Source organism: Leucopleurus acutus (assembly GCF_964270905.1).
Source record: "Leucopleurus acutus genome assembly, chromosome: 11".
NCBI classification, from domain to species: domain Eukaryota; kingdom Metazoa; phylum Chordata; class Mammalia; order Artiodactyla; family Delphinidae; genus Leucopleurus; species Leucopleurus acutus.
In genome coordinates this window covers 9498242-9526106 of record NC_139152.1, presented here as the reverse complement: position 1 = coordinate 9526106, position 27865 = coordinate 9498242, and the positions used below count along the sequence as shown (strand labels likewise).

General features: G+C 46.0%; 1 protein-coding gene across 2 annotated transcripts in view; it reads right to left on the bottom strand.

Moving 5' to 3' along the window:
- Positions 1–27865, bottom strand: part of ETV6 (ETS variant transcription factor 6) — a 237616-nt gene that overhangs the window by 47987 nt on the left and 161764 nt on the right. For both annotated transcript variants that reach the window (XM_082849929.1, XM_082849930.1), the window contains exon 3: positions 82–246. In XM_082849929.1, the coding sequence (XP_082706055.1) occupies positions 82–246 (165 nt within the window). The remainder of the gene's footprint in view (positions 1–81; positions 247–27865) is intronic.

Genomic DNA, 27865 nt, shown 5'->3' with positions numbered 1-27865 from the left:
GGGAGGCTAAGTGGTGACAAAGGCCAACTCTGGCTACCAGACATTCCAGGCTGAGCCCGTGTCCGGAGTCCAGACCCTCACCTGAATGAGGAGACCGGTAGCGAAAGTCCTCTTTGGTCAGGAGCAGGAGAGCTTTGCCATTCATCTCAAACGTGCTGCTGTCAATCGGCCTTAGAGAAAACTCATTTTCAGCCCACTTGAGCCACTGGGCTACGTCATCTCTGCTCCAGTACATTGGCTGCAAGCCTGTTGGAGAGACAGCAAGGCAGAAAGAAAAGAGAGAGAGAGGGAGAGAAAAAAGGTCTTGTCAGTTAGACAGTTGAAATAAAGGGCAAAGATTTCCGAATGGTTAATGAAATTGAGTCTCCGTACCCGAAGAGCCCTTAGGTTCCGCTCTGAATCCCAGGTAAAACCCAAGCTTCATGAGTGGCAAAGTGCGATATCAAATGAACTTTTTATTTAGAGGCAAAATGGGGGGGAAAAATCCCTTTTTATGTCTTTAAGGAACCGTAGGTCTCACAGCCCTGTCCTTCCTTGGCCAGCTCCAGCTCCAGGGGTGTCCGGATTCCTGGTCTGCCCTGAAGGTGCAGCTGTGGAGTGGGCCTGGAGCACCTGAGGGGGCTCAGAGTCATGACAAATGTCAGTGTGCTTTGGAGGCGACTTCAGAATCAGCGCTGGGGTGGGAGGGAGGGAGACGCAAGAGGGAAGAGATATGGGAACATGTGTATATGTATAACTGATTCGCTTTGTTATAAAGCAGAAACTAACACACCACTGTAAAGCAATTATACTGCAATAGAGATGTTAAAAAAAAGAAAAGAATCAGAGCTGATCTGATTGTAGCCCAGCGTCCTTTCAAAGTGAGAATGTTCCAGAGCGGGGCCTGACCTTCCAGAGATGCCAAATAATGAAGTGTTCCCTGAAACTTCTTCCAGGAAGAGCAACGCACTCGCCTCTGGGAAGCTATCAGGCTAGAGCCTCTGGGAATGAGAGGGCAAGGTAAGGATAAAAGGTCTCTCGCCTGTTTACTGTACTTGCTGATGTCAGAACTTCCTGGTAGGGGTGGTACTTGAAGTCTGAGTCGGACAGGAGTGGGTGAAAGGGAGCTGAGAGGATGGCTCGGGCTGGGTCTCTGTCTGGAAGCCTGACTGTGAATCTGTTTTTATTTGATTTTGCAGTTGCGGGAAATCTTGGACATATCATTCAAGGGGTTTAGAGCAGTCGTTATCAAAGTGTGATCCAGGGACCCTTCAGGGTTCCCAAGACCTTTTCAGGGTGTCTATGAAGTCAAAACTCTTTTCATAACAATATTAAGAGGTTATCTCTGCCTTTTTCATTCTCATTCCTTCATGAGCATATGGTGGAATTTTCTAGAGGCTACACAGCATGTGATATGACAGCAGACATGAGAATCCATCCATTTTCTATGAAGCTAGACATTAAAGAGACTTGCAAAAACGTAAAACAAAGAATGCCACTCTCATTTTTTTTGGTTTTGGAAAATATATTCATAAATATATATTTATGTTAACATTTACTTGGCTTATTTTTCAGTGAGTTAAGCAATATTTTCATATATATTATAACAAATACTTAAAATTTTCAGTTTTAATTTCCAATATGGTAAATATAGATGATAGAAGCCACATGAGCAAAGCTCTTTGGGGTCTTCAATAATTTTAAAGAATCAAAAGAAATCCTGAAACCAAGCTGCCTGAGAACTGAGGGGTTAGAAGAAGCTAGATGCTCAAGAGTGCTTTATTCTCTAAAATATCGTATGAATTAATAGTTCAAATACGACAGAATCAGTGTTTGCTAAGAGGAGCGTCAGTCTCTCTATTTAGTTACTCCAGCTTGCTAAGGAGACGCCAAGTGTGTGCTCTGACAAGTGTCCTTCAGTTTGATCCTGGAAAGAAGCACCTTTCATCCTTATGTCAGGCATGACAAAGCACTGTCTGGTCTATTTGGATGGGCTGCTTTTCCTCCCGGGTGGACTGGGGAATGGAATGGCTCAGATGCCCTTGAGAAGATCCAGGGCCTCTGGGCATGACAACTGGCTCTGTCTTGCAGTTGGCTTCTTTGCAAAGTCTAGTTTTAAAGAAGGGCAGCTGGCTTCCTTGGACTCTGGGGAAGTCTCTTTGAAACTGGTCCACTGTGTAGGGCACCAATAAAGCACTCTGGGCACTGAAATAATTAGAGATGGGCATTGAGAGTTTTTTCCTTGTTTTTTAAGTTTTATGATTTTTTTTTCACGTGAAGAAAGGGGCATTGTAAAATAATAACGTGTAGTATGTTACTGCTCTATGATCTTTAGGATAAACACAGCCACTAAAGAATTCAAGGTTTTGTTTTGGACTCTTGACTGGGCCAAGAAGCAATGCCTATTAAAAATGGTCCTCAGCTTCCCTGGTGGTGCAGTGGTTAAGAATCCACCTGCCAATGCAGGGGACACGGGTTCGAACCCTGGTCCGGGAAGATCCCACGTGCCGCGGAGCAACTAAGCCCGTGAGCCACAACTACTGAGCCTGTGCTCTAGAGCCCACGAGCCACAACTACTGAGCCCGCGAGCCACAACTACTGAAGCCTGCGTGCCTAGAGCCCGTGCTCCACAACAAGAGAAGCCACCGCAATGAGAAGCCCATGCACTGCAACGAAGAGTAGCCCCCGCTCACCGCAACTAGAGAAAGCCTGCCTGTAGCAACGAAGACCCAATGCAGCCAAAAATAAAATAACATTAAAAAAAAAAAAAAGGTCCTTGGGACATGGATGGACTTATGCTAAGTGAAATAAGGTAGAGAAAGACAAATACTGAATGATATCACTTGTATGTGGCATCTAAAAAATACAACAAACTAGTGCATATAACAAAAAAGAAGCAGACTCACAGACACAGAGAACAAACTAGTGGTTTCCACTGGTCGGGGGATGCAATATAGGGGTCGGGGGGTGGGAGGTACAAATTACTGGGTGTAAGAGAGGCTCAAGGATGTATTGTACAACATGGGGGATATAGGCAGTATTTGGTAATAACTGTAACCTTTAAGAATTGCATTTTTAGGGACTTCCCTGGTGGTACGGTAGATGGGACTCCACGCTCCCAATGCAGGGGGTCCGGGTTCGGTCCCTGGTCAGGGAACTAGATCCCACATGCATGCCGCAACTGAGGAGGCCGTGTGCCACAACTAAGGAGCCCGTGAGCCGCAACTAAGAAGCCCACCTGCTACAACTAAGACCTGGTGCAACCAAATAAATAATACATTAAAAAAAATTGCATTTTTAAAAAGTTAATAAAAAAAAGGTCCTTGGAGATAGGAGGTATCCCAGCTCTTCCCAATGACCTTGAAAATGCATATCTGGGATCACAGTGAGGTGTGTGTGGGGGGCGTGTGTGAAAATGGTTCAGCAAGACCTCAACTTTTGAACTGGTTAAAAAAAACAACAACACAAACCCTTAAGAGTTGACTTCCTACACTCAATGGTGTCACCTTTGAACGGGAACAGCAGAGTGATTAGTTATTAGGGACTTTTCCTTTCTTCTCCTTCACACAAGAGGCAAGAGCACAGCCAGCCTTTAGGGGACGAATGTGAGGACCAGACAAGCATGGCCTAAGCAACTGCCTTGGGGCAAGAGGGCCGCAGGGCAGAAGATGCTTGGTCAGAAACAGGAAAAAGGACGGGGGTAGCTTATTGGAAGAGGGAGTGCCAAAGCAAATACAGAACCGAATCCCGCTCGGGAGGGGAAATGAGAGTAAAATGCTGAAGTTTCTGCAGAGGAGACACTGAAGTGAGGGAGGCGGGTGAGAAGGGGGTGGGTACACAAGTAGTAATTTGAGGTTCTTTATATTCTATGGAAGAAAATACGCATGAGTAATCTTTTCCCTAAATACAAGAAGAGTCGCACACTCCAAACAGCCCTGCCGGTTAAGAACAACTGTTTCTCTTTTCACTTCCCATTAATCTCTCCCACAGCCCAGCCCCCGAAGCAAGTGGAACCATCACGTGGAAACCCCCTCACCAGGGACCTACTGAACGCTTGTGGGCTAAGGGGACCTGGCGAGTCTCAGTCCGTCCCGGCAACACCATGGCAATCCTAGCAGTTTTACAAAAGTGACCCCGACAGACTAGGCTACCTGCGTGAGGCCAGGCGATACACTGAGGCAGAATCACCGCTCTTCCAAAGAGAGAATGCGGACCCGTGCACCGAGCCGGAAGAGGTCTGATAAACTTCGGTGTTCAAAGTCAAGTCCCACTGCTGTACCCTTTTCAATTCAATAGAATAAAAAGGTCCTGGTGTAGGATGCGCTCTGCCATTCTAATTGAGGAAAAAGAAGCCTCCTTTCCTCAAACCTCAGGGCCCTAAGGCCTGGGTGTTACACCTTTGGATGGAGAAGTCACTCCCGTAGAATCAGGACCATTGAATTCACTTAATAGTCACCCAGCACCATTTTGAACACTTTATAAATACCAGTTCATCCGACTGCACGCTCACAGTAACCCGTGAGAGAGGGTTTCAGTTGATGAAACTAAGGCCCAGTGCATTTAAGGGATTTGCCCAAAGGCACACGACCACAGTGACCAGAAACACAAGAGGAGCTGAGATTTCGAACCCAGGGCACCGGGTTTCGGAGCCTGTGCTCTTATCCACCACATTCTGCTGACACGTATTTCCCATCCAGATTCAGAATGCAGACTGATTTTCAACATCCACTGGGGATTCTGAAAAGACTGAGTGAAATGAATCCTGCCCCTCTGAGACTTTGATCCTGGGAGGTTTCTCAAGTTATCAACAGACTAAAAATAGTGCAAAAAAACCCCCTGTAGATCCCTGGAGAAAGAGATTTATACATGGGAAGAAGAGGGAGGTGTAGGCGAGACTCTGCTTTTAATGCATCCAGGAATAAGGCTCTACCGTCACTAGCTACTTGGTCACAGGCACCTGCTGTGCACACGCCAATCCTGCGTAGACAGTTGCTAGTGTAACAGAACACGAGCAAGACCAGGGAGGAACGCATCACATGTAACTTGTTTTACAGTTACGTGTTGCAATGTTAGCTCAACAAAGTTGGAGACTATACATGTTAACGATCACTAGTAAAAAGAAAAGAGAGAGAGAGACCATTATTCCGTACCTACATTATGCTATTCCCTGTGCACATAACAAGCCTGTGAAAGCCACCCCAAGACATGCATTTTTAACGCCAATTAATTTCAGAGCATAGTTGAGAAGGATTTTGCACAGAACAAATGAACTGCTATGATTAAGAAAATTACTAAGAGTTCCACCGCACTTTTTTTCCCAAGTGGGTCAAGTCAAGTTCATGGGGCCGTACCCTTCAATGACATACCCAGACCCTTAAACTTCCTTGTGATAGCTCTCCAATTCCATGTTCAAAGAAGCAGCCACATTCATCAGTACACTCTTAGCCTCGATTCAGACTTTTTGAGTTATGTTTAAACTAATGACGGAAAGCATGCTGAGAGATAGGAACCTGGATTTTATTCCCAGATCTGCCATTAATTAACATGTGATGCTGGGCCGGCCACTCAGTTTCTCTTTGGTTCAGTGGCTTCATCTGTAAAACGAGGGGCTTAGAGTATGTGATCTCTCTCCCCTTCTGGGTTTAATACGGTCAAGACGCTCCCATTTACAAGCAGCTGGGACCCTTTCTCGACAGAGCTACTCCGTGCTCACGACAATGACCCTGAGATTTTTGTAACTTCCTGAAGCCTCCTCTGAATCACGGAAAACAGATTAAGTTACTTTAAATAGAGTTTGGTGCTTACGAGTATTTTTTTATATTCTAATTCTTGGAAAAGTTATAACCCGGCAATAACGGCAATAATAAACAACATTTTAAGAAGGTGTTTTCACGTGTATGACCTCAGGTAATTCTCCAAAAAGCCCTGTGAAACCCACGGTAGTCTCATTTCAATTTAACAGATGAGGAAACAGGGGCTCAGAGTCATTAGAGGATGTTGCTGGTTTGCGTAATACTCAATTCAAGCTCTTTTGCTATAGTAAACATTCATCAAAAACACCCTTTATCCTAAATGTTCTGTGTACACAGGAACTGGCTGCAGATTCTGTGGCTTAGAGGACAGAATCATAGAAGACAACTCCCACTGCCTCTTATTCATTAGGCAACTGAAGCTGGGAAAAGTTAAGAGATTGAATCAGGATCAAGTTCCCCCAGGTTCCCTGACTCTTTCCAACCTCCCACGGTGTCTCATAACTAGATTCGATGACACCGAACAGTTCCGTAACCCTTGACATAGTGAGGAAGGTTATCACTTCCTTGCTTAGTCATCTTGCCTTAAGATTAAACATCCTTCATTGGTCCAAACAGAAGTTCTGTACTGCCTTTTTTAGAGCCTTACAGGCCTGCCTGCCTCCTCTGGAGATGCCATTTGCCTCCCGTTGCTAAAAGTAGTACCAGAAGCAGGGCTAGAACCTTTCTATCTCTGGACAATGTTTCTGTTCATCATAATAGCTAACAATTACTGAGCATTTACATGAGTCTTCACTACAACGGTTATTCCTTCTCGTTTTGTAGAGGAGAAAACTGCCACGCACGGTAAATGGAAATGGTGGTGCTGGGATTGAAAACCAGGCCCCAACTCTTAACACCCCACCACATGGATTCTCCAGTTGCCCTCCGTATCGAGGTTCCACATCCAACCAACTGCAGATCAAAAATACTCAGAAAAAAAAAATCCAGAAAGTTCCCAGAAGCAAAACTTGAATTTGCTGTGTGCTAGCAGCTATTTACATAGCGTTTACATCGTAGTCACAACAAATTACATAGCATTTGCAGTGTGTTAGGTATTATAAGTAATCTAGAGATGATTTAAAGTATATGGGAGGATGTGCGTAGGTAGGGTATATGCAAATACTACACGAGTTCATATAAGGGACTTGAGCATCTGTGGATTTTGGTATCTGAGGGGGTCCTGGAACCAATCCCCCCATGCGGATACCCAGGGATGTCTGTAACCACAAACACTTACCAGCATTTACTGTGTGAAAGGCACTGTTCTAAATGCCTTCTGTAGGCAACTCATTTAATCCCCACAGCAATCCTGTACTATAGAAACATTCACTATCCTCATTTACAGAGGAGAAAACTGGAGCACTGAGAAGTTAAGTGACACGGTCAAAGTCACATACCCAGTGGAAGAGCCAACATGTGAACCCAGTTGGTCTAGCCCGAAGTCCATATTTATTGACTCCTTGCCTCTCTGTCTAAGGTTATTTGGTGTTTTGGCAGGACATCAAGTTAAATTCAGGATTTAAAAAAAGAGAGAGAGGGAGAGAGAAAAAAGTTTCAGTGACTGTGTGAACTTTCACAGTGGTTAAACATGTAGGCACAGAGCACCAGCACGGAAACTCTACCTCCCAGCTGTGTGATCTCAGACAAGTTTCTTAACCTCTCTGTGTCTCACTCGCCTCAACTGGAGAATGGGGACAACTTTCAACTTGTGAAGCAAGTGGCACTGAAGCACAGATGACATGCTTGTCAAATCGGCAGATGACATAAAGCTAGGATAGAGTAAGATGATACAAATGATGACGATATAAAATACAAAGGACAGTATTTGGCATGGAGCAAAGGCACTTAATAGCTATTTGCCATTATCATCTCTATAATCTCCCTACCCTGCACAAATATGGCTGCTGTCTGGAACCCCACTGTGAGGATGTGTATTAATCAGTATTAGATTTCATCTTGCTATTCTCCATCATCATTCCAGCCTGCAGCAGTCCCTCCAGATTTGGACCCATCTCTAGTATCATCAATACTTTGTAGCTTCATGTCATCTGTGGCTTTGATTAGCATCTGTCATCTCAACAGGTTACCGACAAAGCGCTGATTAGGTGAGGGCTGACATGAGAGCACCCTGGTGACACACTAGCCACCTTCTTTCAGCTGGAGACTGATCCAGTTATTGGCTCCGTTTGGGTACAGGTGTTCAATTATCAACGCGTGTAAATACTCTGATATTTGGACTACATCTTTCCAGTTCAGCCATAAATGGAACCATCTGAAATTCAAATAAAACGCTTTCTTGATGTCCAGAAATACAATAACTACAAAAGTTAGAGCAACCTTATTGAAGAAGATGAAGAGAAGGGGCAGGTGGTTGGTTCCTAAGGGATAACTTTGTCCTAAGTGCTTATAACATATATGTTTGAAGATCTCTCCTGAGTTTCATCTGAAAGTTATAACAGGTTAGCTGTTTTTAGTCTGTACATACTGCCTTTTTCTGCTCTGAGTGTCAGGTAAACAATGGCTCATATTCTTTCTTTTAGTGCCTCTTCCATTTCCCACAATGCTTAGGGATCACTGCCAGCGGCCTTTCCCCCTTGTAAGTTCTTTATTCTGGAATGTCATCTGTCTGGGCCAAGAGCCTTGAATTTATTTAGAACAACTTAGATTCACTTTTACAATCAATTCACCCATCTTGGGCTTCAATTCCCTCATGTCAGTTTGTACTACCTGTTTCAGTCTGACAATCACCCTGCTTGAGGGAAGAGAGAAGTTGCCCAGTTTTGTTTTCTGTTTGCCACCCAACCCAATCTGCATGCTGATACCGTGCTCATTCTTTTACTGCCCCTCCAAACACAGTTTTCTTAAGCATCTCCCATAGTTTTTAGCTCACTTAGTTTTAACATTCTAGATCTAAAATACTCTCCTTTATATGTTCAATTGTTTTGTTCTTGAGGTGCAGTTGATGTATAATATTATATACGTTATAGGTATATAGTAATCCACAATTTTTAAAGATTATACTCCACTTACAGTTGTTATAAAATATTGGCTATATTCCTTGTGCTGTACAATATATCATTGTAGCTTATTTATTCTACACATAGTAGTTTGTATCCCTTCCTCCCATACCCTTACATTTCTCCTCCCCCCTCCCCTCTCCCTACTGGCAACCACTGGTTTGCTCTCTATATCTGTGAGTCTGCTTCTTTTTTATTATATTCACTAGTTTGTTGTATTTTTTAGATTCCACATATAAGTGATATCATACAGTGTTTGTCTTTCTCTGTCTGACTTGTTTCACTTAGCATAAGGCCCTCCAGGTACATCATGCTGTTGTAAATGACGAAATTTCATTTTTTGTTTTATAAAAAATTTTATTTTCAGTAACTTGTTCTTTCATCCACTATATACATCTTTTTAAAAATCTGAGCTCATCAGACGGGCACACAGAAAACAGTGGTAAGATAAATTGGCATGATCTTCCTAGTAAATAACTTGGTGATAGTTTAAGAGCCGTGTAAATGTTAACTTCTGAGAATCTATCTTAAGAAAATAATTTAGGATACAGAGAAATCGTTCATGCACAAAGATGTTCATTGCAGTGTTATTTTTAATAGTGAAAAACTGGGAACATCAATAAGGAAATAGTTAAATAAACTGTAAACAACAGCTCTGGTAGAAAATTATGCAGCCAATAACGTAATATTTATAAAGAGTATCTATTCATATGGAAAATCACAAAATAGCATGTGTGCATATATAATCTCAAACAACTTATAGAAAAATATTATAACGCAACATAAAAATATTAACAGCAACTGTCACTCAACTGAGTTACAGGTGATGTTTACTATCCCCTTTTCACTTTTTATTTCCCAATTCTCTCTATTAAGCCTGTGTTACTTTCATATTTAAAAGGATCTATTTAAAAATTGAGATCATCAGAGAAGGTCCCCTCATCGGCCTCATCCGATTCTTTAGCTGTCTTCCTCCCTTCTCATGCCCTGTGCGGTTGATATGTCCGAATTTCGTTTTCAAGAGCACCCTGATTCTCTAGACTTGGTTCTAGCCCCTTTCAGATCATGGGCCCATAGGTAGTTTTCCCCTCAATTTAAGTCATTTCCCTTCTTCAAGTCAAGAAAACATATCTGCTCGTGCCTTTCAATTCCCTACCCAGTTCCAAGATGATGTTTTCATTCTCACCGAAATTTCCATCATTTCTACTTCGCCAGCCAATTCCTCCTCATGTGTCAGACATGTGTCCAAATTAGCAGTGCCCCTCATTGCTGCTTCTGCCTTCTGGGAGATCAAACTAACTGGTAGGCACATGTGTTAAGAGTTAAAACGTGCATGTGTGTAGCTAAAGGCGATTTCAGCGATTCTCACATCATGCTTGGCACACGACGGTCCGCTGGTAGTGCCAGACTGTTTGGCCAAAGGACCCCAATGCTAGTACCCCACCTTGGGCGAGCTCTGCAGCCTGTCACTGCCACCCTCTCCTACCAACACTCTCACCAGGTGGGACACTTCTGATCTGTGCAGTTCACTGCCATTACCAGATGCTTCTCAGACAGGTTGGGACCTGGGACCCACTGCTGCAGCGCTTGCACCTGGAGAAGCGTCTCAGGGAGCAACAAATTACAAAGAAACTATAAGGGACTAAAAATAACTGCATGCATGTGCAGTTGGGGTAAATTATGGACAGTAAGATACAAAAAGACCAGCAAGCCCAACTGCCACTTCTGAGGAGCCGGGGGCAAAAGCAAGGTGTCGGGAGCAAAAGCGGGGTACCGCGCCCCCCCTGCACTCAACACCTCAAAGGCGTGGGCAGACGACCTAGGCCACCCCTCCGGCCCGAGCCCCTGGACACACTCCTACCCTCACCCCATATAAGGAGCCAGTTTAGCCCCCAGTCAGGGAGCGAGCAAGGGAAAATGTTCCTTGTTCTCACTCCCCACTGCTGCAGCAGGGGCCCCAGTAAAGCCCTGCCCGAATTTCTTGTCTGGTCTCTCATCAATTTCTATTGATTAAGGAGGCCAAGAACCCTGGTGGTGACACTTCCACCTTCATGGCATCCCAGCAACTATTCTGTGAGGGAGCTAAGGTTGGCACAACTGTATTTGCAGAAGAAACTGAAGCTCAGAGAGGTTGAGGGACTTTGCCAAGGTCACAATGGGCCTCAGACCAGAACTCCAGCTCCTGGTCATCTGTATATATGTCCAGTGAACTTCCTCTGGGTCAAAGGGAATAAAGGATATAAAAGCCCCTTGCACTTTAATGCACCATAAAAGGCACCGTAAAAATGCAAAAGAATTAGGAATAATAAATCATAACTCAACTGTGGCAGGTTGAGTTGCAGTTCTGGTTTAGCTGCAGATCCAGAATGCCGAGCCCTTTCTGACCTCTGCAAAGGGGGTGCAGTGGGAAGAGTTTCTTAGGATAAATAAACGCTCCAAAATAAAACAAAGTACCATCAGAGCCCGTTAAGCTGCTGCTTCCCAGAAGACTTCCCAGGGGTCTTTTCTGACTCCTAACCCTTCCCCACAGGCTGAGTGCCCCCGGCCCACACCGCAGTCCCGGGTAGATTCTGACAAGCTCCGGCATTCCCGTTCCTCTGGGTCTGCCTCTAACTCTGGATGTGTTATTTGCTCAAGACTGCTCTCAGCACACAAATTCTGTCACTAGGGGACGTTCCAAAACATTTCCTATTTTTTGTCCTCAAGGTTACTCTATCTCAGCACTCAGTTTCCAAGTGGAGGTTAGAAGGTTATTCCGGTGTCTTTTCAGCTAAAACCCCAAGCGCAAGAATACTACACATTCATGTTTAGATCCAAGGTCCTATTCTGTTCCCTGGAAAAAAATTTTTCCTTACAAACTTCATTTTGTGGATTTTTCTGGCTTTCACTCAGTTTTAGCCACAAAGGGGTTTTTATCAGCAAACCTGTTGACAGCAAAACTGGCCCAACGCCTCCTGCTCACTCTCACAAACGTGAGTTAGACCATTCCTCCTCATTTCTGCCTTTGGGCAGAAAGCCCAATGTGGAGAGAGACGTGGAATATTTCAGATAGAAACCTGGGTTTTGGAGTCAAACAGTCCTGAGTTCAAATACTGGTTCTGTTACATCTCTGAACCTCAGCTTCCCCACATGGGGCCAAGAATAGTACTTACCTCCTAGGGCAAATTTAAATATGGAGTGAGATAACCCAAATAAAGATTCTGCACCAGGCCTGGTACACGGGAAGTGCTCAGTGCATTTTGGGGGGTAGGGCAGGGCAGAGTCGTTGTATTTTGTCACATGTCTTCAGGAGACTGAAATATCTTCTGCAGCTCACTGGAGCCTCAGAAGCTAGAGCAAGGGCTCTTGGGAGCCATGTGAAGGGTCCAGCAGGAGCTACGAGCCCAGCACAGGGCTTTAAGGAGGGGGCTGGCATTATCCACGTGCAGGCTGGGAAGCAGACGAGAGGCCGGAGGAAGGAAGGCTGGGTTAAGAGCTCACTCAGGTCTGGGATTAGGGTAAGGCAAGTGAGGCACTCACTTCGGATGTAAAATTTAAGGTAGTGCCAGAAAACTCAGGAATCACAAAAAATAATGATAGCTTGATGCATTATTTTAAAATCAAAATAAATGCAAACATTCACAAGGAACAAAATATCAACATTTTACCTAAAGTTCCACTGAAAGAAGAGATGATGGTGATGGTGTCCTGATAAAGGAGAATAGGGCAGTTGAGAGCAGTACTTCTTAAGTTCAGGAGGTAATGCACCCCTTTGAGAATTCAGTGAGAGCTACCGACCCTCTTTGGAAATGCACAGACCCACGCACACCAACATTCGCCTGCCATTTCCAAGTTGGTGAACTAGCTCAAGTTTATCTATGGACGCTCAGAGGATCAGTTTAGAACTGATTTTAGCCTCGTGCATGCAAGTAGGTCTGATGAGATGGTCTAGGGATATAATGCAAAAACCCAGTTAGGTTTGAGGAGAGAAACACACACACATCTCTTCTGATATTTTGGGGAGGAGAACAGCAGAGAGAGGCAGGTAGGCTGCCCTCCTCTCACTCTGAAATTGGTGGGGGGAGGGGTGGCATGGGCAATGAAATGATGAAAGCCAACTTGGGTGTCATTTCCTTGTGAAAGGCACACACCTGACCTTAAATACAAAATGTCCCCTCTTCAGGTATTTTAGAACTCATTGCTAACATATTGCAAGTTTTCATTCATACTGGTGAAGGTTAATCGCTGCAAATTAATTTATGAATGTGAGGCAACTGGGCTGACCTAGCGAGAGACCCTTGAAAGACGACTTTCTAAAGGAAGGAGGCAATTAAGGGCAGCATTTCTCAAACTGCAGGGCAGAGAGATACGTTTTTATTTTCAACTTTCCTGATATTTATGCACACAAAAAAGCCCAATTTTAAGAAGAAATAAGTATGTAGGAAAAATAGATATGAAGAGAGTTGAAATGTTCCTCAAATAGATTTAGCAAGCAAATGGAAACTGGTTGTGGAAGGCTGGTGCAGGAAGGTTTTTTAATCCTCCATAGAAATGGATGGGGTACAGCGAATCTAAAGATCTTATTGGGTTTGCACGAGCCACAGAACACACACGATCTACTGTGGATGTCCATATAAACGGGAAGCAGCATCCTTTCTGTCCCCTCTTGCTCTTTTAAACCGCACAGGATCATCTCCTGTGCTTGCCAGTCTGCAGAACATTCCTCTGCAAAGTGTAACAAGAGCAGAACTCATTCTCGTTCTGGACGGGCAGGGACCCTCCCATGTGTGGTTCAGCTGCGCTTGGTCCCTCCACTGCCGGATTCTCTTTATTCCAGGGAAACTAAAAGGCAGGCTGCCTTTGCTCAGGATGGAGAGTCCCTATGACTACTGCATCCTCTGAGGAGACCAGGAGGCTGGAGGTGGAGGGGAGACGCTAAGAAGCATTTATCTTTCACCATGCTAACTCCACAGACCTCAGCAACGTGTCCAGGCCCAAAAGGCAGACTGCACCAGGGGTTCAAGCGACCTAACACACTTGTGTCAATAAAGCAATGCTTTTCTGGAAAACGTCATCTTTGAAGGAGAATTCCACACACACACTGCCCCCCCTCCTTCCTTCTTTTCTTCCCTGACTCTTTGGGGAGGGATTCCAGTGTTTTCGAAGCCCCTGAGGCTGTCCGAGCAGATGCTGATTCCGCGGGAGGAAGGGCAGGTGGCCTGGGAGCACAGGCAGGATGAAATCACTTCAACAGCGTTGCGGAGGCCTCGTGAAACGAAAAACATCAAACTCGGAGAAGCCACTTCTGTTTCAATACAATTGTGCGTGTGAGTGTGCGTGTACGTGTGTGTCAACATTACGCTGCACTCCTCATTCCCTCGTTCTTTCTTTACCGAGAGGATTCACGGGGAAATGGGAATCTACTTTCAGAGATAGATTCACCTAAAAAGCTGGGGTCTTTTTTTTCTCACCAGTTATATTCCCCAGTATCAGAGCTGTGAAGGTTACTAATCCCTGGATTTCCAGGCTTAAGACGATCATTGGAGTCAGGAAAATCTAAAAACCAAACCAAGCCCTTGCCCCCTAACAGAGCAGCGGACACACAGGCAGAGGCAGGGACACACACCTTCCGCTTTACCCCCGGCCCCAGATGCCGGGAGGTGGGGAGACTCGGCCAGCTCAGGGGTCAAAGGGGCACCGAGGGACCCTCCCTGGCCACAAAATGTCTTTTTCTTTGGCTCTGTCATCCCGTCTGAAGTTACATATTATCCACTCCTTTGGCTGAAGGCACGGAGACCTCTGTGGGAGGGAACGCTGGTAAGAGGAACACATGGAATCAATACCATCCTTCACACTTTAGCTTTGTTACATAGTCGGATGAATGAGTCAGAGGAATGAGTGAGCAACTCGCAAGTTTGAAGGCTAGTGGGGGTCGCCACAGCCCAGGGGCAGGATGCTAGAGGCACCAAAAGGAACGACACTTGCACACTTTTACCTGCAGGGGTTACGGCTTCTGACTCTCCAAGGAGCTTTCAGTTCTGCACTAGACAAGGTGTGAGCGCTACAAATAGAGACACGAGCGTTCTGAGCTCCGGAGAGGCCTGGGTTCCTCCTGTGAACAGAACGAGTGGCACCTCACTCAGGAGACCAGGAATGTTCACTCACGAAGTGCACGCGTGCTTCTGAGAGGCTGACAGAGGGGGGGCCAGGGCAAGGTCCCCAGGTGCTCATAGGCTGACCTCCTACTGTCCTGCTACTTATAAAGCATGCTGCCTACTTTAGTTTCTTGGCAGGAATTGCTAATTTGTTGGAAATATTAAAATGTTCCTTTTGCAACTTTATTATAAGAAGAGATTCAAATCCTGTTTCTGGCACCTGCTAGCTCAGCAACTACAGAGGGTTGAAAGGTGGCCCCCAAAAGACGTGTCTGTGTTCTAACCCCTAGAACCTGCGAATGTGGCCTTGCTTGAAAAAACACCTTTGCAGATGTAATGAAGGATCTCGAGATGAGATCATCCTGGATTATTTGGGGGCCTTAAGTCTAATGACAAGGGTCCTCATGAGAGAACACGGAGGAGAGACACAGAAGAGGAGACAGCCGCGTGAGGACAGAGGCAGAGATGGGAGTGGTTCAGACCCAAGCTTGCTTATTAGTTTTTCTTCTTCACAGGCTCCTATTAATCACATATTGAAATTACTCTGCCCCTCTTCAATATCTGTCCTTTTCTCTTGAAATGTATCTCTTTTTTACTTTTAAAATGTTACAGTTTTTCTCCTTCCATTTCTCTTAAAAATTACCTTTTGTATACGTTCATCTTGTATTCTTACTAGTTTACTCTTCGTTTTTTTCATTTAAAATTCTTTCCTGAGTTCTGTCATCTCATTTCTAAGTTTTCCTAATTCTGATTTATGTTGGTTTTTTCCCCCCATGTTTTATATCCTTTTGTTAATGTCTTTCAGCTCATTTGGACATAGGTCACAGTTGTGAATTTCTCCAAAGCCATGTCTTTTTGGCATGCTTTCTTTAGAAATATTATTGTGCTTCTGATTTTCTTTTATCTTATAAAAACTTTGTATGGGATTTGAACTCACTGCTTTTCTATTGCTTGTTTCCCTGTGAAATTAGTTTTCCTGAACTTTTAGAACATGGTGTCATTCTAACTTTACAAAGCTCTCTCTTCCATTACATTCATGTCATGTTCAAATATACCACTGCTGAAATTTCCTGCTTCTGTTTCCTTATGGGGACTTTTCCCCCTAAGTTTCTGTTGTTCCTACCCTGTCCAATTTGATTCCACTCCGGGCAGCTTCTCACTGTAGGGTCGTTCTGGAGGAGGACCTGATTGGTTAGCTCCAGAGCTCACAGTGGCTGAAAAGCTCTAGATCCTTTAGACCGCCCTTCAGGCTACCTGTACTCATCCCTCTTGGAATCAGTAAAAGGACCCCCACTTTCAGCTATTCCTCTCAGACTGACCCTCTATGCTTTCCTGTACTATGTGGGGCTTTTCCTGTTCTAACATCTAAAAGCCACATTGTATCTTGGGAATATCCTGTCACCTAGTTTTGTCACTGTTCATGGGTTTGAAGTTTTGCTATTGAGTTACTCTGCTCTTACCTGGGGGTTCTAAGAGATTAAAAAACATGCTGCTCCCTGTGCTGTCTTCCCAGACTCTGTCCCAGAATACTTTCTATTGGCAGGGACAGCATCCCTCTGGTGTCTCATAAAAAAGAGCACCGATCTTCTTGTGTCTCTTGGTGAACTGTTGCTGGGTTTTGTAGCAATAAGCAAAAATGTGATAATTAATGTGAGGCGTCTCTCATACGGAAGGCTAAAAAAAAGCCCATGAAAAGATGCTCAACATCACTAATTATCACCTCACACCGGTCAGAATGGCCATCATCAAAAAATCTACAAACAATAAATGCTGGAGAGGGTGTGGAGAAAAGAGAATCTTCCTACACTGTTGGTGGGAATGTAAATTGGTACAGCCACTATGGAGAACAGTATGGAGGTTCCTTAAAAAACTAAAAACAGGGCTTCCCTGGTGGCGCAGTGGTTGAGAGTCCACCTGCCGATGCAGGGGACATGGGTTCATGCCCCGGTCCGGGAGGATCCCACATGCCACGGAGCGGCTGGGCCCGTGAGCCATGGCCGCTGAGCCTGCGGAGCCTGTGCTCCGCAACGGGAGAGGCCACAGCAGTGAGAGGCCCGCGTACCGCAAAAAAAAAAAACCTAAAAGACTAAAAACAGAACTACCATGTGATCCAGAAATCCCACTCTTGGGCATATATCTGGAGAAAACCATAATTCAAAAAGATACATGCACCCCAATGTTCACTGCAGCACTATTTACAATAGCCAGGTCATGGAAGCAACCTAAATGCCCATCAACAGAGGAATGGATAAAGAAGGTGTGGTACATATATACAATGGAATATTACTCAGCCATAAAAAATGAAATAATGCCATTTGCAGCAATATGGATGGACCTAGAGATCATCATACTGAGTGAAATAAATCAGACAGAGAAAGACAAATATCATATGATATCGCTTATATGTGGAACCTAAAAAAAGGCTACGAATGAACTTATCTATAAAACAGAAATAGAGTTATAGATGTAGAAAACAAACTTATAGTTACCAGGCATGAGGAGGGAAGGATTTGGATGGACATATACACACTACTATATATAAAATAGATAACTAATAAGGACCTATTGTATAGCACAGGGAACTCTACTCGGTACTCTTTAATGGCCTATATGGGAATAGAATCTAAAAAAGAGTGGATATATGTATATGTATAACTGATTCACTTTGCTGTACACCTGAAACTAACACAACAGTGTAAATCAACTATACTCCAATAAACATTTTTTTAAAAATGTGAGGGGCCTCTGACCACACCAAAGTGGGTAACAGCCCTCAGTGCAGGAAGCACAGACACAACACCGGAGGGAAGACACAATGTAAAATGTCCGTGTGCCTCAATGGGCATCGACGTCAAGGCAGCGAACACGCGGCTTCTCTAACTGAAAGGACTAAGGAACTATTCTAGTGAAGATAAAACTTCCAAAGGGAAGGAATTTCTAGTGGGGATTTAAACAATAGCAACAATGACAATACAGACAGCTGACCTTTCACTGTCTTTCCACACTTCTCATGAAAAAGTCAAGGCTGTCAGATGTCAAAAACTGCAGAATTTTTTAAAATTCACAAAAGATCTGAGTGACTCAGCCTGCAGGCTAGACATCTCAGAAGTCCTAGATGATGGTGAAGATCTCCCCAAATAAGTCTTTCCCCGGCCCCGTGACAAACTGCAGCTCAAAGAAAGATGGAGTTCTGTGTTCGTCACAGATTCCCCACGGAAGCCCAAAGAGGGGCAAGTCATCTGCTCATCTCAGAAGGAGCCCCACAGAGCAACGAGCCGTGGGATGCCAGGGGCTCTGCAGGTGTGGTCGGTTTGCCGTCAGCTCTCACTTAGCTTTCATGCTTTTTAAAACACCTTCTTTCTCATTAGGGTTTGGTCAGTTTAGAAGACCCAACTCAACCCTGACAGGCAGGTCTCATCAGAGGTTGCAGCCACAGAACGATCATTTTTTTAAATGGCTTTTTTAATGCAGCCCTTGGAAACTTTGCAAGAAATGTATCGATTTGAGATACACAAGCTGAACTGTCAAGCTTTGGCAAAGGGGAATAAATCTTTCCCATTCTCCGTGCCTGCTGCCAAACGCCGCTTCCAGGAAGCAATGACTGTCCTTTCGGGAAAGGAAACAAAGCTCAAATGTTCTAGCGCCTTCCCTTTACTTCACCCCCTTCTCTTGTCTCTGCTTGCAATTCACTGACAAAAGGACTTTGCAGTCATTGCTCATTTGTATGAATAGGCATCTGAATTAGTGATGCCCAAATTAGTGATGCCTGGCCGGGGCAGCTTCCTAAATAATGAGGCCTGATCGCTTTGGCGGAGCCGGGGGCCCGCGGGAAGGAGGCTCGCGGCCCGTCGTCAGGTTAAACACGCTTCCGGTTTCATAACACAATCTCCCCTACAGACCTGGCTGTGTAAAGTAGAGGGTATATGTTCACTGAGGCTTTCGATTCATGAGATCGGGACTCAGGACCAGGGTAGGAGGGTGGGGAGAGTGCGGGAAAGAGGGACCCACGCTGGAGTGTTCTAACGCAGACGTCAGGATTAACACAGAAACTTCCTGACATCTGCTGTTTCTTTCATTTCAGTCTGGGGCGATGTCACCTGGCACTGTTCCAGGGGAATTCCCATCATTCCCATTAAAACACAGTTTGTCTAACTGTGCTGAGGGCTCCTCTGTCCATCTGTCCCCCTATTCCTCCACTCACCCAGCCATCTAACAAATTAGCCCCCCCCCCGCCCCCGTGCACTGCATCTTGTGTCAGGTGCGGGGTACACCGAGGTGAATGACCGACGGATGCTGGTAGGAAGAAAGGAATATAAAGAGACGTTGACAAGTCTGTGCATTAGTGCAAGACCGGGGAAGACTCACTGAACTGAAGGATCAGGTGACAGCTTTCCTGGCAGAGGGAACGGTGGATACAAGAACCTGGACATATAGGAGAGCAGAGCCAGCTTGGGAAACTTTGAGTAGTACAGTGGGACAAAACACGAGATGTTTGTGAATATGTGTTTAAATGAGGGGAGGGAGCAATAGAGCAGCTCCATGTTGATGCCTAACAGGCATCTTAGACTTAATATGTCCCAAACTGCCCTCTTGCTGTCCCCCATCTAAATCTGCTGTACCCAGTCTTCCCCATCTCAGAGAATGCCAAGTCTATTCTTCCTGTCGCCTACGCCCCACACCTTGCAGTCATCCAATCTGGTAGCAAGTGCTGTTGGCTCTGCCTTCAAAATGTATCCAGAATCTGGGATTTCTCTGGTGGTCCAGTGGTTAGGACTCCACACTCCCAATGCAGGGGGCCTGGGTTCGATCCCTGGTTAGGGAGCTAGATTCTGCATGCTTCAAGTAACAATCCCGCATGCCACAACAAAGATCCCGCGTGCCACTACTAAGACCTGGCACAGCCAAAGAAATCAATAAATATATTAAAAGAAAATGTATCCAGAATCTGACCACTCTCGTCACCTCTGCTGCTGCCACTTTAGGGCCACCCACCATCACCTCTCACCTGGATTATTGTTACTGGTCCCTAAACCGTCCCCCAGCTTCCACCCTTGTTCCCCTACAGTCCATTCCCAATATACCAGCCAGAAGGATCCATTTAAAACATGTCACTCCTCTGCTCGAAAGCCCCCAGTGGCCCCCCTCTCAAGCAGAGTTAAGCTCAAAATCCTTCAAATGACCTTAGGGTTCCACATGATCTAACCCCCATCTAAACCCGCTTCCTCCCACGTTTCCCCTCCCTCATTCTGCTCTACCCACACCCTGACCCCTTTGCTTTTCCTCACACATATCAGGCACATTCCTACCTCAGGGCCTTTGTACTTGCTGTGCGTTTAGCTGGAGTTATTCTTCTCCCAGACATCCCCACTTCCTTCAAGCCCTCCCTAGACATTCCGTATAAAACTACAAATCTCTGTTCTCTCACTCTTCCTTATCATCTTCCCTGCTTTATTTTCTCCATAGCATTTATCACTATCAAACCTATATATTTTACTATTTATCTTGTTTACTATTTATTTTATTCACTAGAACGTGAATGGAGCTTTTTCAACCTGCTTTGCTATTTATCTTTTTGGTGTTCACTGGATTGAAGAATACGCACATTTAAAAATCTTTTAAATGCAATTTTATACTCTGGAAAACTAAATGAAGCAAATATTACTATCATTAAAATTATTTTATCTTGACATCCAGTCTCTGAATATGCTTGCAAAACTCCTTTGTTATGACTCCAAGGTAGACTCCTGATTAAACATATTTTGATCTTTCCTGTAATTAGTTACAAGAATCTAAGATAGCAGTGAAAGAACTGTTCTAATTACTGCTCTATCCCCGATGCTTCAAGCAGTTTCTGGCACACGGCAGGTGCTCAATATTTTTGAATGAATGAGAAGCTATGCCCTGTGAAGAAAAGATGTGGGTTTAAATCTTGGCTCCCCAACTTACTGTGTGATGTTGGGCAAGATCACACAGTTTCCTCAACTGTAAAACTGGGATAGTAACAGGACGCACATGAGGAGTTGTGAGCACTCAGAATGTTGAGACGTGTGTAACGCTCTTAGAACAGTGCCTGGCATTGATGAGGCACTTGATAAATGTTAGCCATCTTTAGAAAGGGCCTGTTGTACTAAGGGGTTTAGACTTTATCCTAAGGCTGCTTGGAGTCATTGAAGGATTTTAAACAAGGGAGGAACATAATCAGATCTTGTTTTCCAATGGTCACTCCAGCTGCAGAGTGGAGGATGAATTAGAACAGGGCCAGACTGGTACTAGATCAGTCTGAAGGCTGTTGTAGAAATGGAGATGACAGATAACGCTGGCCTGAACTAAAGCAGAAGGAATGGAAAAGAATGGGCTCAAGATATCAACGGAGGCAGAACTGTCAGAACTTGGAGACGAACTCAATGTGGAGGAAACGGTCAACAACAAAATCCAGGCTTCTGATTCCTGCCACCAGACAGTGGTGTCCATCCATCCCAGGCTGCAGAGGACGGATGGGGAGAAAGTGTATTTTGTTTCACGTGAGGTGACTGTGGGCTAGCTAGGTGGAGAGGCGCAGTCCCACACAGTTGTATACGTACATCTGGTACTTAAGAGAAGAATCTAGGTGAGATGTAAAAGATATTTGGGAGTCATCATCATACTGGTGATTCTTGAAGCTACTGGAGTAGATGAGATTTAAGGAGAACATTTAAGGAGCAAACTGTTTTAAAAAGGTGTACCTTGCTCAGAGGCAAGATAAGGAGGACCAAGGCATGTCCAGTGGATTTAGCATCAGGTGATTCTAGCCAGAGTGGAGGTGTAATGGGGGTGGAAACCAGCTCACAGTGGGTTGAGGCATGCATATGGGAGGTGAGGAAATGAGGAGCGTATGTAGATAATCCTTTCACAAACTCGGCTGGGAGGTGGAAAAAAGAGATGAGGTGGTAGCGAAGAGTGATGTCCAATCCCAGCAGATTTCCTTCAAGATGGAAGGGAACGAGATGCAGATGAGAAAGAGGCTGAGAGCAGAGGAGGGAGAGGATCCCCAACTGGGGAGGCTGGGGCACAGGAGCTGAACTTGGGGGAAAGTGCCCTGCGTGCAGCGAGGGGAGACTTCTTGTGCTGTGACTGGAGTGAGCAGTGAGCTGGGCCTGAGTGCGGACAAGCTGGGGTAATGGGGGGGAGGGGAAAGGGGGGAGGGGGAGGGAGAGAGGGGGAGGAGGAGGGGAGGGAGAGAGGGGGAGGGGGAGGGGAGGGAGAGAGGGGGAGGGGAGGGAGGGGGGGAGGGAGAGGAGGGGGAGGGGAGGGGGAGAGGAGGGGGAGGGGAGGGGGAGGGGAGGGGGAGGGGAGGGGGAGGGGAGGGGGAGGGGAGGGAGAGAGGGGGAGGGAGGGGGAGGGGAGGGAGAGAGGGGGAGGGAGGGGGAGGGGAGGGAGAGAGGGGGGAGGGGTTGTAGGTTAGGAACTGCGGGGCCTGAGTGCATATCAGCTGCAGGGAATGGGAGAGCAGTGACTGGGGAGAGTCTAAGGCTCGAGCATCCCGTGGAGGAAACACACCGACCCAGTCTTTTCTGGAAATGCAGACTGTAGGCTCAGAGACATCAAGCTCCAGATTGCGATTGGTATAAAACCAAAACTACAACAAATATGCCGTGAGACTATACAGTATTCCAGAGAAGTCCTCCTCAAGGACCGGCCCCATTGCTTCTTCGATTAAACACCTTCAAGGCTCCCCATCAAATACATACAGAATAAAATCACTCTCTTCACAGAGGTGTTCAGCACCCTAACGTGGCTCCCACCCAAGACCTTTCACCTGACATTCTCTCCTGCCTGCCCTGGTCCAGCCACTCCCTGCACCCCTCTGCTCACGGCCTTGCTGCTTCTGACCCGACCCTGCTTTCCCTCCAGCTTTACCCGCTGGAACTCACCTCTCCTTTAAGGCCTGGCACTAAAGTCATTCTCTCTCTGATGCCTCCTTCCAAAAATGTCTTTTCTCCTGTCTCTTTGCTTCCAGAGCACTCTGACGCTGTAGAGAGGACTTCCAGAAGCCGTGTTAAATTAGGTTTATCCACGCTTATGCTTCTTCCCCACTGGGCCATAAGCTCCAAATGCAAAGCTCACTTGTGTCTGATGTGGTACCACCCTCTCCACCATGGAACCCACCCCGGTTGTGTTCATGCACTTGACGTGGCATGGTGCCAGGCTGAGGTGTGCCTTTTGTGGCCACGGGAAGAGCGAGGAGCCTTTCTGACAAGTAATAATGATTTGTGTATTAAAATTGAATATACCCTATGAGCGCTGTCTTTCTGGCTAGAAAATCCTACTGTTGGCTGGGTAGGCACTGAGCTAGAAATTAGATTTAGGGGTTATAATGTTAGGCCAGTGTACAGGACATTTGGGGCCCTAATCAGTTGATTCATTCATTGGCTCTTCTTCCTTCCTAAGTTTTCCTTGCTTGGTATCTTAGAGGCATTTTCCTTTTGGATGTACTTCATCATCAACTCCTATTTTTTCGGCTTCCATAATACAATATGGCAGAGGGAGGAGCGTCACACACATGCAGGGTCTCTTCTGTTTGCTTCTAAGAGAATAATTACTGAAAACTCTTGGCATGGAAAGGAAAAGCAGGAACTGAGATTCTACTATATACCTGGCACTTTGGAGAGTCTATCTGTTTGATCCTTACAGCAGCTCTGGAAGGTGGACGTTACTGCCCTCATTTTTTTCAGATGAGAAAATGCAAACACGGACAGAGGGGTTAAATGACTTACAAAGATCCTGTGCCCAGTAAGTGGTGGGACCAGGACTCACAGCCTAGACTGCTTGACTCCGGAGTTCAGTTCCCCACACCCCCAGTTCACAGCACATCACCAGGTGGTTCGAAAGCCTGGAGCGGATAACCTCAATAGCACACGCTATCCATGGCTGGGGACTTTGAATGTCTGAATTCTGTGTGGGCTGTGCGTCCAATGGAAGGATGGAAAGAAGCTGGTGTCTGACTAAAGTTTCCATTTGCTCCAGAGAAATAGCAAGGAAAAGCAGGAGATGGTTTTATCTGAGTGACTTAATGCTAGCAAATTATCTACTGTGGTGTGGACCCTCCAGCAGACCGACTCCTTTCCACCCTTCCTGACCAAGCTCGGGGCTCCCTGGCACCCCTGCATCCTTTGGCTTAGATAGAGGAAGATGGCTGAGTGTGGGCCCATGGAGAGAGGGGCCAGGGAAGCCGGGAAGACTTCAGGTGCCCTGTCCATTAGTCTCTGCACACCTTGAGGTCTGCCCTCTATCCAATAAAGCTAAAAGGGTCAGCTAGCTGAGCACTGGGTTTGAGGCAGTGGTCTTTTTAAAACACAGAGCTGTGTTACTGCTTTGCTTAAACATCTTCAGAAGCCGCCCCGGGCCTCCTCAGCCCCTGCCTGACTCACCATGTCGCATGGACCTGCTTGCGATTCCCAGACGCGCCACACTCTCTGGCCTGTGCACGGGCCAGCCCCTCTGCCTGGGATGGGCTGCGGCTGCTTTTGGCCGAGTGAACCACGCATGCTTCAAAATAGGATAAGGTTTCTAAAGGGTCACCTTCTTGGTGAAGTGTTTTATAAGTCACCACCCCAGGAAGGATTTGACGTGTCTCGTGTCATCCTCAGAGGTGGTGAATAGTGCAGAAAACAAACAAAACTGTGACGGAGCTGCCTTTTGCATAATTTTTGAGTTTCAAATCCTACAACGATTGCCGGTTCCAGGCATTTCTACTATACCCAGAATACTGTTCTTTGCCCCCAGTCAAATGAATCTGTTTGTTGCATCCTGTCCACAAACACCCTCACACCTAAGTCATCACACCCTTTACCTGGATGCCCTTTTCCTCTGAGTCAAATCATGGGAAATGGAGACGTGAGCTTACATATCTGGCAACAAAGGGCTTTCAAAGGCTACACCTCATTTGGCCTTCACAACAGCCAGGTGGGTCAGTGGTACAGACATTATTGTTCTTATTTCCAGCTGAGCACGCAGAAGGGCAGGAGGCCGACTGGCTTGCTCTAAGTCGCCCAACTAGTTCAAGGTTAGGGCTGGGATTAGAAGTGAGGACTCAGGCTCTCAGTCCAGGGTTCGCCTAATACACTGAACTCTGAAAGTAGAGGTGGCCCTGGGGGTTAAGTGTCCTCAAAGGTGCTCTCCACACTCATCCACCTGTTTACAACCAGGCCCTGGGGAACCAGTCACCTTAAAGGGTGACCCTATTCTATCGGGATTATGGGCATCAGGGGATTGTGGACAAGGAATCAGAAGACTTGTGCTTTGGTTCTGTCTTCGTCACCTTCCTTGTTTGGACAGGACTTAGCTAAGGCATCACTGCCTTTGAAAACGTTTTCTCCTCTGTAACATGGGAGTGACTCTTTCTATCATGCCTACCTCGCAGGGCTGTTGTGAGATCACACGAGGCAATGGATGTGAAGGTCGTCTTCGACACTACGATATGGCTGCATTCAACGATAAGCAGGTACCCTATTCGCAGTGTGCTTCGACTTCTCCAGCCAAGTGTGTGAACTGTTGGATCACAGGAGAGTGGGGTACCTCCTTTTCTGTTGCTTTAGGGCCTCTGTTTCCTTCTCCCTGAGGTCTTGTTCGGTGCCAGGTCCCAGCTTTCTGAGCTGAACCTGCAGAAACTGCAGCCAGGTCCCTGCCCCTGTGCCAGGGCTACCCTGGTGGCAGTTGGCATCACGCTGGATGCAAGGCAGAGGTAGTGGGGGAGTGGCACTCTGGTCACATCTCTTCCCCTGCGATGGCTTTTAAAAAAAAAACCATTTATTTATTTTATTTAGTTTTGGCTGCACTGGGTCTTCGTTGTGGTGCACGGGGTTCTCATTGCGGTGGCTTCTCTTGTTGTGGAGCACGGGCTCTAGGTGCGTGGGCTTCAGTAGCTGTGGGACGTGGGCTCAGTAGTTGTGGCTCGCGGGCTCTAGAGCGCAGGCTCAGTAGTTGTGGTGCACGGGCTTAGTTGCTCCGCAACACGTGGGATCTTCCTGGACCAGGGCTCGAACCCGTGTCCCCTGCACTGGCAGGCGGATTCTTAACCACTGCGCCACCAGGGAAGCCCCTCTGGGGTGCATTTTGTCATTATTAACCCCTTTCCTAGATGCTTGTAGAATTCTAATTTCTTAAAGTCTCCTCATTGTTTATCACACTTGTCTTTCTATGTAAGGTTTTCTTCAAGGAAAATGATACAAACCGCATCTCACAACAAAGCCTGAGAGAGAGGTGCAGAGCTCAAGGAGAAGGGCCACAGATCTGAGCCACTGTGATGTGGAGGCAAAACTACTGTCAGTCTCTGAATGATGGTGTCAAACCCTGGCACGACTCAGAACACCTAGCAGAGATGGGCTAAGATATCAGAGAGTAACGGTGCGGACAGTTTAGGATGATCTCTCCCATACTTGGGTGACAATATTTATGATACTTCATATCTGCTATACCTGCTCTGAAAAAGAAATTTTGTTTCCTGGTCAGATTTGAGCTGTCATCACCTGCAGCCTGAACCCAAAACATTGAAATCATTTTTTTTTTTTTTTAAACAAGGTTTGGTTTACAATGCCAGGAAAGGATAACATATTTAAAATTGGTACTACTCTGGGAATTCACGGTGGACTTGGATTCCCTTAAAAAAGATTTGAATAAAATAGATACAACATAACAAACTCTATTGAATACAATTTCATTTTCTTTGATTCCTGAGTGGGTAATGCAGGATCTTACAGAAGTTCAGGGTCACTATTATAAACATCAGCCCTCACTGTACTGGTGAAATATACAATGTGCCAGTTAATAACAGCTTTAGGAAGTCACAGAAGATCAGATAGTAGAGGTTTTACTGTAACTGGGTTCATGATGGTTAAGAGAATCAATACATTTTCCAAAAGAGCCTAACTCTCTTCTAGGAAATAACTCATGCTCTGTGAGAATAGAACAGGATTTACAAGGAAGTGCTTGGTACTCCCTGGAAGAAAGGTGCTATATAATTGTAACTTGTGCGTTCTGAGCCCAAGGCCCTAGCCACTAACCATACAGGCTCTCCTTAAACGGAGTGGAAGATTTCTCCAGTCCTTCCTAAAGCCAAGGAACAACAGGCAGCTCGGGATGGGCACAGCACAAGAAGAAATCTTTTAAGGCCATGTTCAGAAGGACCCTTTGCTTAAAGGAATTTGGACTGGAATTAGAGTTCTCAGCTCTGACTTGAAGAGAGAGCGAGAGAGAAAGGGAATGAAGGAGAGACGGAGTGGGAGAGAGAGAGAGAGAGTCAGAGTCACACCACACACCACTTAGCCACCAAGGACAGAGTTTCTGCGCTGTTTCATTAGAACACGAAACCTATTCTGTTGACTACGAGTCCGCTGTGAGCCGAAAAGAAGTTAGTTCACTTCCTTAGCGTCTGGGGTCCCATCATTCTGAGTCATGGCCATATTAACTCTGCTACTGAAAAAGCAAGAGCGTGGCAGCATGGCCAAGCCCACAGCACCACCGGGCAGGGAAGGTTTCCCCCCCAGTGCACGACAGCGGGACGGGGTGCCCTGCTGGTGGGCTGCAGAGAGAAGGGGAGGGAGGACACTTTCTTTTCAGTACTCGCCACTTTCTCTGTAGAATTCAGTTCTCCCTGCCTGGGGAGGATGGAAATTTCTGATTTCCTGTATCTCTTCTAACACAGTGAATCTCGCGATCCCGGGAGGGCAGCTTAGCTGTGGCTCTGGCGGGACAGAACTGGCCTGGCTGGGTAGCCACTCAGCAAAGGGAGGACATTCACCCTGGGCTTCCTGGGGCCTCATGAATGTCAGGGAGCCCCGTGGCAGGGAATCACTAAGGGATAAGGATAAAGACCAGTCGGGGTCCGTGTGCAGCTTTAGGGCAGATATCTATTTCCCCTTGTGGTGGAGAAGCAGATTCCGAACTGCATTCAAACACAATATGGTCT